The sequence below is a fragment of the Geotrypetes seraphini genome, chromosome 2, assembly GCF_902459505.1.
Source record: "Geotrypetes seraphini chromosome 2, aGeoSer1.1, whole genome shotgun sequence".
Taxonomy (NCBI): Eukaryota; Metazoa; Chordata; class Amphibia; order Gymnophiona; family Dermophiidae; genus Geotrypetes; species Geotrypetes seraphini.
The window spans coordinates 478,851,556-478,866,146 of NC_047085.1; the positions used below are offsets into that span (position 1 = coordinate 478,851,556).

General features: G+C 43.9%; 1 protein-coding gene across 2 annotated transcripts in view; it reads right to left on the reverse strand.

Annotated features, from left to right (window-relative positions):
• The window catches only part of VILL (villin like), a 151,837-nt gene that overhangs the window by 40,873 nt on the left and 96,373 nt on the right, over window positions 1-14,591 (reverse strand). For both annotated transcript variants that reach the window (XM_033931744.1, XM_033931743.1), the window contains exons 6-8: window positions 11,079-11,189; window positions 5,258-5,457; window positions 2,930-3,008 (exon numbers count right to left, since the gene is read on the reverse strand). In XM_033931744.1, the coding sequence (XP_033787635.1) occupies window positions 2,930-3,008; window positions 5,258-5,457; window positions 11,079-11,189 (390 nt within the window). The remainder of the gene's footprint in view (window positions 1-2,929; window positions 3,009-5,257; window positions 5,458-11,078; window positions 11,190-14,591) is intronic.

The window sequence follows — 14,591 nt, forward strand, 5'->3', positions numbered from 1 at the left end:
GTAGCAACATTCTAGAGCTCAGATGGTGATGTCATAATGCCTCATTCCACCAATGCCTAAGCTCCGTCCTCATCTGCACGAGCCTCAAACACTTTAAAATCATAAGTAGCAACATTCTAGAGCTCAGATGGTGATGTCATAATGCCTCATTCCACCAATGCCTAAGCTCCATCCTCATCTGCACGAGCCTCAAACACTTTAAAATCATAAGTAGCAACATTCTAGAGCTCAGATGGTGATGTCATAATGCCTCATTCCACCAATGCCTAAGCTCCGTCCTCATCTGCACAAGCCTCAAACACTTTAAAACCATAAGTAGCACCATTCTAGAGCTCAGATGGTGATGTCATAATGCCTCATTCCACCAATGCCTAAGCTCCATCCTCATCTGCACGAGCCTCAAACACTTTAAAATCATAAGTAGCAACATTCTAGAGCTCAGATGGTGATGTCATAATGCCTCATTCCACCAATGCCTAAGCTCCGTCCTCATCTGCACAAGCCTCAAACACTTTAAAACCATAAGTAGCACCATTCTAGAGCTCAGATGGTGATGTCATAATGCCTCATTCCACCAATGCCTAAGCTCCGTCCTCATCTGCACGAGCCTCAAACACTTTAAAACCATAAGTAGCAACATTCTAGAGCTCAGATGGTGATGTCATAATGCCTCATTCCACCAATGCCTAAGCTCCGTCCTCATCTGCACGAGCCTCAAACACTTTAAAATCATAAGTAGCAACATTCTAGAGCTCAGATGGTGATGTCATAATGCCTCATTCCACCAATGCCTAAGCTCCATCCTCATCTGCACGAGCCTCAAACACTTTAAAATCATAAGTAGCAACATTCTAGAGCTCAGATGGTGATGTCATAATGCCTCATTCCACCAATGCCTAAGCTCCGTCCTCATCTGCATAAGCCTCAAACACTTTAAAACCATAAGTAGCACCATTCTAGAGCTCAGATTGTGATATCATAATGCCTCATTCCACCAATGCCTAAGCTCCGTCCTCATCTGCACAAGCCTCAAGCACTTTAAAATCATAAGTAGCAACATTCTAGAGCTCAGATGGTGATGTCATAATGCCTCATGCCACCAATGCCTAAGCTCTGTCCTCATCTGCACAAGCCTCAAACACTTTAAAACCATAAGTAGCACCATTCTAGAGCTCAGATGGTGATGTCATAATGCCTCATTCCACCAATGCCTAAGCTCCGTCCTCATCTGCACGAGCCTCAAACACTTTAAAACCATAAGTAGTAACATTCTAGAGCTCAGATGGTGATGTCATAATGCCTCATTCCACCAATGCCTAAGCTCCGTCCTCATCTGCACGAGCCTCAAACACTTTAAAATCATAAGTAGCAACATTCTAGAGCTCAGATGGTGATGTCATAATGCCTCATTCCACCAATGCCTAAGCTCCATCCTCATCTGCACGAGCCTCAAACACTTTAAAATCATAAGTAGCAACATTCTAGAGCTCAGATGGTGATGTCATAATGCCTCATTCCACCAATGCCTAAGCTCCGTCCTCATCTGCATAAGCCTCAAACACTTTAAAACCATAAGTAGCACCATTCTAGAGCTCAGATTGTGATATCATAATGCCTCATTCCACCAATGCCTAAGCTCCGTCCTCATCTGCACAAGCCTCAAGCACTTTAAAATCATAAGTAGCAACATTCTAGAGCTCAGATGGTGATGTCATAATGCCTCATTCCACCAATGCCTAAGCTCCGTCCTCATCTGCACAAGCCTCAAACACTTTAAAACCATAAGTAGCACCATTCTAGAGCTCAGATGGTGATGTCATAATGCCTCATTCCACCAATGCCTAAGCTCCGTCCTCATCTGCACGAGCCTCAAACACTTTAAAATCATAAGCGTTCGAGGCTTGTGCGGTTAAGGCAGAGCTTACAGGAATGGCACAGGGACGGCAACCAAACTTGTAGGGATGGGACGGGGAAATTGAGTTCCTGCAGGGACAGGGGAAAAATTGCCCCTGTGTCATTCTCTAGTTGTGAACTTTATTCCAGTGCCTAGCTAGAGCCAGACCTGGATGCTAGGGACAATTCTGCTAACCCTGTGTTTGGGGCATGGCAGTTGCTAGCCAAAGACGTACACTTCTCCCTCTGTACTTGCAGTTTCGATTATTCACGGTTTTTAGCTTGCTGGCCCCTCCCCCCCAAATTACATCAGCCGGCATAGAGTTACAGAGAAAATCGCCGATTCCTGGCACATTCTTCACCGTGTTTTGCCTCTCCTCCAGGAACAGGCCAGGCCTCCCACCATGTTATTCGCGGTTTCACCATATTCACGATGGCTTTTAATAGAAAACAGCGAATAACATTTGAAAAAGTTATTTGCGGTTTTTCTGTATTTGCGGTTCTGTTAATCCCCCATCACAGCGAATACGGAGGGAGAAGTGTATATTTTTTTGTTTTGAAACAAAGAACCTTACTTTTGTCTTTTGGTTTCTTGAAAAGTATTATTGTTACCTGAACCTGGAAAGAAAGGCTCAGGAGCTGTATATAAATAAACCTTTTGTTCACCTGCAAAGTGTGTCCCAGCTATATTTGTAGGGACCTGTGATGTAATCCTGTTCAGCCATTTCATACCTTGCTCTACACACCAACTATTAGACTAGCTCAGGGGTAGGCAATTCCGGTCCTCGAGAGCAGGAGCCAGGTCAGGTTTTCAGGATATCCACCATGAATATGTATGAGATGGATTTGCATGCACTGCCTCCTTGAGATGCAAATCTATCTCAGGCATATTTATTGTGGAGATCCTGAAAACCTGACCTGGCTCCGGCTCTCGAGGACCGGAATTGCCTACCCCTGGACAAGCTCAATCATTCTCACACTCACTGGCGAACACGGCTACTCATACATGATCTCTGTATTTTAATCCCCATATTACCTCATGAAGTAGGAGATCCTGTGTGAGCGGTTTTATGGCTGTCTCTTGAACTACCAAATCACCATCTTTTTCATACACACTATGAGAAAAAAAAAAAAGAAAAAGTATTATAAAAGGGGGTTCAAACACAGAAAGTGTGCAACATACAGGAGAAAAATAATAAGCAAAATGAAACACTAAATCAGTACTAGGTTTCAAAGAATTTTCGTAAAAGGTTCTAAGTAAATATTTCCTTTGGTTTTTTCATGCTGATGAGGAGATGGAGGGATAGACATGGGGAAGATGCTTCTCATTTTCCCTCTCCCCCACCAAATAGTTCCATAAGCTAATGAATCCATGAATTGACCAGATTTCTGTGAGTACTTCTGCCACCCTACCAGTGGCATAGGGTAGGAGGCACCTGGGGTGGTGGTACCGCCCCTGTGCCCTTCTTTCCCCTGTACCTCTTTAAATCTTCCCCATTCCCAAAAAAATGGCAGGAGGGATGCCCACTCCCTCCTGCCATCGGATGCTCCCCCCCGTTACCTTTTTCCATTGGAAGCAGGAAGGAAGCACGATACCTCCACCTTCATGACCCGCTTATCCAAAATGGTGGGCCTTCCCTCCTCAGTGTATCATGTGATGCATGGGGAGGAGCCTAAGGCCCTGATTGGCTTAGATGCCTTAGGCCCCTCCCCACGCATCACATGGGATACAGAGGGAGGAGCCCAAGGCTCCCCAATCAGGGCCTTAGGCCCCTCCCCGTGCATCATGTGATGCACTGAGGAGGGAAGGCCATTTGCTCTACTGGAGTGTTGGACGGTTTTTCCCATAATGTCCAAAATCAGATTTAGAAATGCTCCTCCATAGCTTCTATCTACTAACCCGCTTTATAACAGCTCCCTCAATTGGCAGCCTAATTCCTAGCAGCCTAACTTCTATCTGAAAAAGGTCAGGTGGGTGAGGAAAAGGATCCCCAAGCAAGGTGTCCTCTAAGCTGTGCTTGTGTGAACCCTGCACACAAGAAAATAAATTATTGTGATAAGTTTAAACCCTCCCCCCCTTTATGAAGCCACAGCCTTTTTTTTTTTTTTTTTATCGCTGGCCACGGCCATAAAAGTTCCAACCTTCATACCGTCAGAGCTTTTACGGCCATGGCCGGAGATAAAAAACTTCATAAAAGGGGAGGGGGGTTAATTAGGTGTTACATAAAGTAGCAAAGAGATGCTGAACTAGTTGACGTTTTCTAATTATTTTAAAGAAACAATAAGCTGAAATAACTTCATGCATAATTACTTTCATTAAAAAACACTACCTTTAATAGTACTTTTAAAATCGTGATATTTTTTGCATTATATTTGCCAAGGTAAATATAATGGCTCAAAGTGTACAAATCTGAACTCAGCTTATAAAATGTTGCACAAAAGAAAATGCTTGTGCACGTGGGTCTGTAAAAAAAAAAAAAAAGAAAGAGAAAACTGGTCCCCAGTCAATCCTCTATCCTTTTTTAAATATGCTATGATTGGCACATGGAGGGTTGAAACATCTGGTCTTGGGAGGGACTCCTTTCACTCTTTATAGGACACAGGGAGGGAGAGAAAAGGAGATGTGCATTGTGCACCACTGGGGCTCCTTTTAGTATGATTTGTACATTAGGGAGAGGGAAGCCTCTCCACTGCTATATACTGTATATATTTTTTAATAGCCGTGATATTTGGGAGGAGGACCCTAGGCTTCTACAGTTTTTCCTTAGTGGAAGCGGGAAGGATGGGGATCAGGGCCTGTCAGACTTTAAACTTTTTAGTTAGGCCTGTATTTTTATGGCCCGAATTAAATAGATAAATTTCCTCGCTGTATAGATATCAAGTCCCATCCTTGTAACACTGTTAATTCCATCTTAATTGATTATAGGAACATTCTGATCATACATTGATTTATAAAACCAGAATTTGGCGGTCTAAGTGACAATAATTCTCAGTAGAAATAATTTTGATGGCCAGCACTTCATGCTGTCAGCATAAATCATTCTTAATATAATCCCTAATGTGCATCAATTTGAAAATGTTATCTGTGTGTGCTCTTTCCCTCCCTGACCTAAACATGCCCCGGGAGCATTTACTTTTTTGCTAGCTTAATGTAAACACTTTTTTTTTTTTTATCAGCACACATATTGCAGCTGGTTAAGGGCTGTGCAACGTTCAGGCATTCAGTTTACCCATGTAAATGGCTTCTGAAGATTGCCCTCAAGGGCCCCAAGTATTGCAGCTCGATGATTGGTTCCTTTTCCATCAACATTAGCATCATGAAAGGTTTGAATTTTTCTCCTCGGAGGATAAATTGCTGACTCACTGGTAAAGCCGGACATTTGCCTTTTGGAGCTCATCTGCTTTCTCGTCTGGAGTGGCTGGTTTCAGATCTCCTTTTCTCTCTCCTAACACAGCTGTCATGATTTGCATCAGGTCTGGGGAGTCTTTCTCGCTGTCGATGACACCAATCTGAGCTCGGCCACCTCTCTCGCTATCCCGGATGCTCTGGGCCAGACAACAGGCCTGTGAAAAAATAAAGTTGAAGACAGCATTTAGAAAGGAACTTTAACATTTCTTATTAGATACAAGCTGCAAGGAATGACTACTGATGGTTGTAGAAGGATGCTAATGGAGTCAGTTGTGGGTTACTGCAGTGGAAAGCTGGGAGGAATGTTGCTGGGGGAGCCTGGAAGGTGCTGCAAATGGTAATGGTCAGAAAAGTTGCTGACAGCCACAAGAATGCTGGGAGAGCCAGAGCCAAAGACAATTACCCTGTCTACTCTGTTATCCTCTAGTTATGTCTAGAAATAAGTTCACCTGATATTGATTTTAATTGTCTGTAGAACAATAGAAGCTAATAGCCCAGGCTACTCTGAGAGAAATGTTTGCGTAGATAATTTAAATACAGTAGACTAAGGAAGACCTAATTTTAATAGTAATGAAGATCATTCATTTTCCATCTGGCCGGAGTATTTTTGCCTAATGAAATAAAGCTAAATGCGCCGTATTGTCTCAGCCCCTGATACTAGGAGTGATAGAGAGAGCAGACTGGTTGAGAGAAAATGCTAGTACCTCAAATTTAACTTTCATGCATTCGCTTATTTATTTCATTTTAGATCCCGTTGTCCCCAGAGAGCTCAAAATAATAATAATAAATTTATTCTTGTATATCGCTTATCCACAAAGTTCCAGGCGGTTAACATCAAGGAAGAACTGTACAATCAGTGAAAGGTACATCAAATTAATAAAAATGAATGACAAGATAAAGAATACATAGTTATTTAACAAACTTATCAAACAAATGTGTTTCTAAAAACTTTTTAAAAACGCTATAAGAATCCGTTTGACAAATAAGCGGGCTTAACCAAGAGTTCAGTTTACCTAGTTGAAAGGTAAATGTCCTGTTAACTGAAAGATACATAAACAAACTTATTACGAGTGTTTTTAAATGAGGTATAAAATTAAATTGAAAGGCTAGATATCCTTGAAACAAACCAAAAAGAGATTAAAAACAAAGGCAACCAAATTTAAAAAGAATACGTTCCTCAAAAGGCAGCCAATGTAATTGCCGATAAAATGGGCTAATGTGATCATATTTCTTCAGGCCAAAAATTAGGCACACTGCCGTGTTTTGTACTAATCGAATACGTTGTCAATTTTTCTTAAATGATGCAAGATAGACAATATTACAATAGTCGAGGACAGACAGAACAGGTCACAAGGTAACATACATAATCATTTGGTGGTAATTTCAAAGAAAACATTACATTTTGAAGAATGTCTGCCGAAGGGGGTAATTCTGAAAAAGGTCGCCACATTTAGGTGCTAGGATGCTGCATGCCCAGCGCATATTCTATATTGGGATTTCAAGCATAATTGACATTATAGAATACTGTTATTAATGGGCATTTGTGTGTTAACATTTAGGTGTGACTTCTTGCACCAGTATATTGTAAACACATGACATCATTGCGTTGACGTCCGCCCACTTCCGGGTGCCTTCTGGTCGGGGCACTGGATTTAGTGCGTCACCTGCTGCAAAGTTGGCGGGACACTGGCTTACGCCAAGCCAATGGCTGGCATAAATGACCGCGACTGAACGTTGCAGCTGTGCACGCAATTTGACAGAATCCTGCAAGCTTAGGGCTTGATTCTATATAGGCTGCCTAAAAAACTGGCGCCGGCTAGTATGGCACTAAGCGCGGCACTGTAAAAGTTAGGCGCACTGTACAGAATCACGCTTCGCGCTGCCTAAGTAGGCTTCGTAATTACATCTACAGCAAGGCACCTAACAATGCCCAAGGTCAAAGAAGGCATGGTTAGGGGAGGAGATGACCTTAGGTGCATGTAGGCACGATTCCCAAAATACCGTAGGCGTCTGCAAAGTAGGCCAGTAAAACCCAGTTACAAGATAAGTTCACGTTTATAGCACTTTTATATGAAGTAAATATGGGAGTGTTGTTTACCACTAAATCCCTCTTCTACGAAACTGCGATAGCAGTTTCTTTTTTTTTAATTTTTATTAATTCTTTATTCATTTTCAAAAATACATTAAGTGTTAAATATATTCATTCATATTAACAATAAATACATCACTTACAAACAATCATTGATATATTTCATAAATTCTTATCCCTTCCCCTTTCCCATCCCTCCCTCCCATATATTCCATTATCATATAAAACATATAATAATAAACTTCCCCCCCTCCCTATACCTTAAGTTGATAAATATAAGGGAAACAAATTCAAATTAATCTTTACAATACTTTGTCAATGGTTTCCACACATCCTGAAACTTCTTAAAATATCCCCGTTGTAATGCAATAAACCTTTCCATGTTATAGATATGGCATAAAGAATTCCACCAGAAGTTGTAATTTAATCTCCTCCAATCCTTCCAATTATATGTAATTTGCTGAATGGCAACACCAGTCATTATAAGCAGTAATTTATTGTTATTCGCAGAAATCTGACTTCTTGCTCTCATTTCCATACCAGACATCACAGTATCATAGGATAATGCCACTGGGTTATCTAATAAATTATTAATTTGGTCCCAAATTGATTTCCAAAAATTCATAATACATGGGCAATGAAACAATAAATGATCTAAAGTTCCTACTTCTAGTTTATTATTTTATTTTTTCAAGTTTATTAGGTTTTTATATACCGCCTATCAGGGTTATCTAAGCGGTTTTTACAATCAGGTACTCAAGCATTTTCCCTCTCTGTCCCGGTGGGCTCACAATCTATCTAACGTACCTGGGGCTATGGAGGATTAAGTGACTTGCCCAGGGTCACAAGGAGCAGCGCGGGGTTTGAACCCGCAACCCCAGGGTGCTGAGGCTGTAGATCCAACCACTGCGCCACACACTCCTCCTAAATGACAACGCCAACATCTATTAGACAAAGAACTATGAGCGTCGAGAGCCGCGCGGGCCATTCAGCGCAGCTTTCTGCGCTAGAAACTGCTATCGCAGTTTCGTAGAAGAAAGGGTAAGAATAATCTTTGAATGTAATGATTGAAAAAGGAGATACTCTTTCGTTTTGGGGCAAGACCCCCCAGTCTGGTCCCTTTCAAGCATTTTCTGAGCTCTGTGAAGCGAATATACGTAGGGTCGCCGGGTGTCCGGATTTCCCCCGGACATGTCCTCCATTTCGAGGACAGGTCCGGGGGGTCCGGGCGGCTTTTCAAAACTCGGCACTTTGTCTGGGGTTTTGAAAAGCTTCCCCTCGAAATCGCGTTGGGAAGGGGGCATCGGCGCATGCACGGATGCAACGCGGTGTCACACGCACGTGCCGTGATATCATTGCAATGCCTCTGCGCATGCACGGATGTTCGCTGGGGGTGGAACAGGGCGGAGCTGGGCAAGGCCTGGGCGTGAGCCCATGGGTCTGGATTTTCCTTTGGGAAAATCTGGTAACCCTAAATATAAGTACAGTGGAACCTTGGTTTACGAGCATAATTCGTTCCAGAAGCATGCTCGTAAACCAAATTGCTCATACATCAAACAAGTTTCCCCATAGGAAGTAAGGGAAACTCGCTTTGATTGGTTCCACTTCCTCCCCCCCCCCCCCGAGGCTGCCGGCGCTGCTCCATTCCCCCCCCTTGAGGAATCCGACGCTGCTCCAAACCCCTCCCCGCGATCCGGCTTCCCCCCCTGCGAACCGGCATCCCCCCCACTCGCGTTGCCCCCCTCCACCGCGATCCTATTTCCCCCCCCCCAAGCACGTCAATGACACTTCCTTTACCCCAACTTGGCACCAGTGCCGGTGCCCGAAGATCCTCCCTCTTCTGGCGCGGCCTGGGCAGGGCGGTGCATTGGAGATCCTCCCTCTTCTAGTCTGGGTTGGGCTGGATTGGCTTTGAGCATTTGCGCATACTCAAAGCCTTCTGGTCTCGCTCTCTCCGAGATTGAGAGCGAGACCAGAAGGCTTTGAGCATGCGCAAATGCTCAAAGCCAGTCCAGTCCAGCCCAGACCAGAAGAGGGAGGATCTCCAACGCACCGCCCAGCCCAGCCCAGGCCGCGCCAGAAGAGGGAGGATCTTCGGGCACCAGCATTGGTGCCCAGTGGGGGTAAGGGATGTCATTGCTGTGCTCGGGGAGGGGGATGTAGGATCGCGGGGGGGGGGCAGATGTGAGCGGGGGGATGCCGGATCGCTGGGGGGGATGCCGGATCACAGGGGGGGGGCGCTAGTACAGCGAGGCAAGCTCGGTTTACGAGGCACCAAGTTTGCAAATGTTTTGCTCGTCTTGCAAAACACTCGCAAAGCGGTGCACTAGTAAACCGAGGTACCACTGTAATTAGCCAGTCATATTCACCTGGGTTCTTTTGATATATATGATAATAATTTGTGCCGGGCATATACAAATCTTGTCCCTTAAAATGGTTGGGCCAGTAAAACCTTGGCATACATTACTGGCGCCTAGGTTTTGTGATAAACACCGCTAGCCACGATTCTTTATTGATTTAGATTTCTATCCTGTTCTCCCAGGAACTCAGAATGGGTTACAACTGACATTCACAGTAAAGTTACAAGACAAAAAAAAATTATAGGCATTCAAAGAAGAGGCAAGTGAGGGGACGTAGAGAGAGAAGGGGAGGGGGAGAAAGGGGAGGAGGGAAGAGATGGGGGAGCGGTAGGGGAGCTAGGCATTAGAGGAAGGGGAGCAGGGAACAGGAGAGGGAAGAGAGGAGGAGGAGAGAGGAGAAAGGAAGGGGAGCTAGGAGGAGGTAGTCCATTAGCACTGTTCAATTGAAGAGAGAGGTATTAAATGGTATCTAAGCGTGATTGACACACGTCCAGCGCCTTTTTTTGTAGGTGGCTGCTGATTTAGGTGTCGTTTACAGAATCCTACCCAGAATTCACTTAGCTCAACGCCAAAACTCGCTGCTCCTTGGTCACCGGCATCGTTCCAACCTCCCAAAAACGGCTCTTTTTCGCCGAAGCTGTTGGGCAATCTAAACTAAACTAAACCTTAGGTTTATATACCGCACCATCTCCATGGATGTGGAGCTCGGCACGGTTTACAGGAATTGTAATGAGAAAGGAACTACAAGGAAAGAGCTAGATGAGGATCAGAGGAGAGAAGGAAGTTAGAGGGCTAGGATGTCAAATGAGGAGGGAAGTGTTAGATTTTTGAGAATAACCAGGTTTTCAGATGTTTACGGAAGAGTTGGAGAGCACTCAGGTTCCGAAGGTTCGATGTACTATCTCCCTCTTTTACTAAACCATGATAGCGGCTATTAGCGCAGGGAGCTGCGCTGAATGCCTCGCACTTCCTATGAGCATCGGGAGCAGCACGGAACATTCTGCGCGGTTCCCTGCACTAATAACCGCTATCGCGGTTTAGTAAAAGGGGGGGGGGGCATATTTTGAATTTGCTGTTTTAATATAGCCAGTTCTCTATTGATTATGGTTTTATTTCATACAAACACTATCATAATAGAACGGCGCGAGCTGCATGTGGTTTTTGACTGGCGCTCTGTCCGGTTACTGGCTTTTCACCCAGTTTGCTTTATTCAAAAACATCCCGTTTGCAGCTGGTCATGTGTGCAGTCATTCATCAGTGCCACCCTTTGGGTGGAAGAAATCTGTGTGAAAAACAAATAGCATACAATGATCTTTGCAATACTGACACGTATTCTTTCCGACTTGTTGCTTTCCGGACCGTTCCACTGAATAATCAGCTTTCCACAATCAACCAAGAAGACGTCACCACTGTTGAGACTGCTCCACGAAAGATCAACCTGCGGCACACCATGAAACAAGTTTGTTAATACAAGGGGCACGTCCAGTTCCAGTACTGCTCAGATGATAAAACTCCCCACTGAAAAGCAGTGGCCCTGTTTTCTTTCCCGCACTCACAATTACCCAGCCATTCAGAATTAGTATATGACTTTTTCTACGGAATGTTCCTGAACAGTCTGTCTGGCTGTAAGTCTGTCTATTTTTGTTAACATATGTGTGAAAATGTTCCTGTTACCCCTTTTATAATTGTAATTTGCTTTGAAACTATGTTATAAGGCTAAGCGTTTGCATCAAATTTTAAACATAATTTGCATCAAATATTAAACATAATTTAATAATAAACTAGTAACACGTGTGCTCTACAGCTCAGAAAAGAAATTTTAAAATTTAAACATGAGGCAATTTTTGTGTTATATAAACACTGGCAATTTAAGAAGAAAAGGGCAAGATACTCATCTTGATTCCTCCACATGAGATGAGTTAAAAAAATTTATCCAATTGGGACTCAAATCTATCCAACCAACAAAAGATAAAAACTTCACAGGTCACCAAGGTGAATCAGAAGAGCAAAGAGCCAGCACAAGAACAAGAGAAGTACTGTACTTGAAGCTACACCTCCCCCTCCGTATTCGTGAATTCCATATCTACGGATTCACTTATTTGCGGTTTTAAACCCAAAAATGCATTTTCATTTTTCAGGCTATTTTAAGCCCTGTAAGCCCCCCATTAAACCTTACCTAGTAGTTTAGCGGGTTTTCGGGGCAGGAGCGATCTTCCCACGCTCCTGCCCCGTGCAGATCGTTCACAGGAAATGGCTGAATTGAGCTCCCGCAGTCTCTCGAGCCATTTCCTGTGAGCGATCTGCATGGGACAGGAGCGTGGAAAGATCGCTCCTGCCCCAAAAACCCGCTAGACCACCAGGTAAGGCTTAGGGGGGGGGGGCTTTCAAGGCTTAAAATAGCTGGGGGAAGCGGGGGTTAGGGGCAGAACCGGCCCGAATATTATTCGCAGTTTTTTAATATTCACGGGCTGGCTCTGCCCCTAACCCCCGCAAATACGGAGGGGGAAGTGTACTTTTAACCCCTTATTCATCTGTTAAGTACTAGTGCTTTAATCACTCCCATTAGAAATGTAACTCCATAATCCTGGGCTTGTATTAGACATGCAGGGATCCAGGGATAAAACTTAGGAAGGGGCCTTAAAGCTTGCCTGCAGACTGTGCTTCCTTCAGCATAAGGCAGGCTTGGGGCCCTCTGTGGCATGGAGCCAAGGGCAATTGCCCCCCCCTTAATACCAGCCTTGTCCTAATAGCATATTTGTCCTGATTGTAAGCTCTATGGAGCAGGGACTGTTTCATATATGTTTTCTGTACAGCACTCCATAAGTTTGGTAGCACTAAAGAAATTATAAATAGTAGTAGTAGTACTAACACCACGACAAAACGAATAATAAACAAACAGAACTGTACTAGAGGCTTCTGGAAGACTCAAAATGGCCAGAGGGGAGATAGGATTGAAGTCTACAAAATCCTGAGTGGAGTAGAACGGGTACAAGTGGAGTGATTTTTTGCTCTGTCAAAAATGACAAAGACTAGGGGACACTCGATGAAGTTACAGGGAAATACTTTTAAAACCAATAGGAAGAAATATTTTTTCACTCAGAGAATAGTTAAGCTCTGGAACACGTTGCCAGAGGTTCTGGTAGGAGGCGGTAGCATAGCTGGTTTTAAGAAAGGTTTGGACAAGTTCCTGGAGGAAAAGTCCATAGTCTGTTATTGAGAAAGACATGGGGGAAGCCACTGCTTGCCCTGGATCGGTAGCATTGAATGTTGCTACTGTTTGGGATTCCAGAATCTTGCTATTCTTTAGGATTCTGAATGGAATGTTGCTACTCCTTGGGTTTTGGCCAGGTACCAGGGTCCTGGATTGGCCACCGTGAAAACGGGCTACTGGGCTTGAAGGACCATTGATCTGACCCAGTAAGGCTATTCTTATGTTCTTATCAGGGGTCATGAAAATGACATGATGGCAGATAAAGGTCAAATGGCCCATCCAGTCTGCACATCTGCAGCATCCGCTATCTCCTCCTCTCCCTAAGAGATTCCACGTGCCTGTCCCACGCTTTCTTGAACTCAGATACAATCTTTATCTCCACCTTCGCAACTGGGAGACTACCGTATTTTTATGCATATAACGCGCGCGCGTTATACAAGATTTTACAAACCGCGCAATAGCCATGCACGTAATCTCCGTGAGCGCGTTATACAATTGTTTTCTGTCTTGCTGGCGCCCTCCTCCATCTTCCTGCAGCGTTCGCTGAAAGCAGCAGCAGCGGCTTCCATGCGCCTCCTGCGGCTGGGAAGTGTTCCCTCTGACGTCGTGACGTCAGAGGAACACTTCTGGGTCAGCCGCAAGAGGCACATAGGATCCGTTGCCCACGGCTTTCAGCGAAAGATGGAGGAGGGCGCCAGCAAGACAGAAAACACTGCATCACAATAGAATAGGCATTACAATAGAAAACCTGGGAAACAAAATTACTTCATTGGTAATTTCCCTGCTGGCGGGCATTTGCTGATAGTTAAAATAGTTCAGCTAATATTTCTTGTGAAGTCATTTTGCGTATGAAGCAACAGTTAGATAAATAGGACTTAAACGCTGGCATGGATTATGAAAGTTCAATGAGAAGCATGCGCGGTACACGCGTGGGCGCGCTATACCAAAATTTTCTTACATAAATTCCTTGTTCCCGCGCGCTATACCCGTGTGCGCGTTGTACACGTGTGCGCGTTATATGCGTGAAAATACGGTATTCTGTGCATCTACCACCCTTTCTGTAAAAGAGTATTTCCTTAGACTACTCCTGAGCCCATCACCTCTTAACTTCATCCTATGCCTTCTCGACTCATGAGCATTCGTGCCAGGTAAGTATTTTAATGTCTCTGTGTTATCTCCCCTCTCCTGCCTTTTCTCCAAAGTATACATATTGAGATCTTTAAGTCTGTTCCCTTTTGACTTATGAGGAAGACCACTGACCATTTTAGTATTTATTTATTTACTTACATTTCTTATATACTGCTTCTGTTCAAAGCGGTTTACATTCAGGTTCTCTTAAGAATTTGCCCCTATCTGTCCTTCCTCTGGAACAACTCCATCCTGTTTATATATTTTCGAAGGTGCAGTCTCCAGAATTGCACAAGAGCATCAATACCTCCTTTTCCCTGGATCATTGTCTCAACATTTAAATATTTAACATCACCAGAGAGAACTCTACAGACCTTTTGTAGAATAGCCAAAATGTGCAATAGAATAGACACCCGTAATGATGTGAATAACATGAGGAAGGACCTGGTGATGCTTGACAGCTATGATTTAATGCTATGAAATGCAAGGTCATGCATTTGG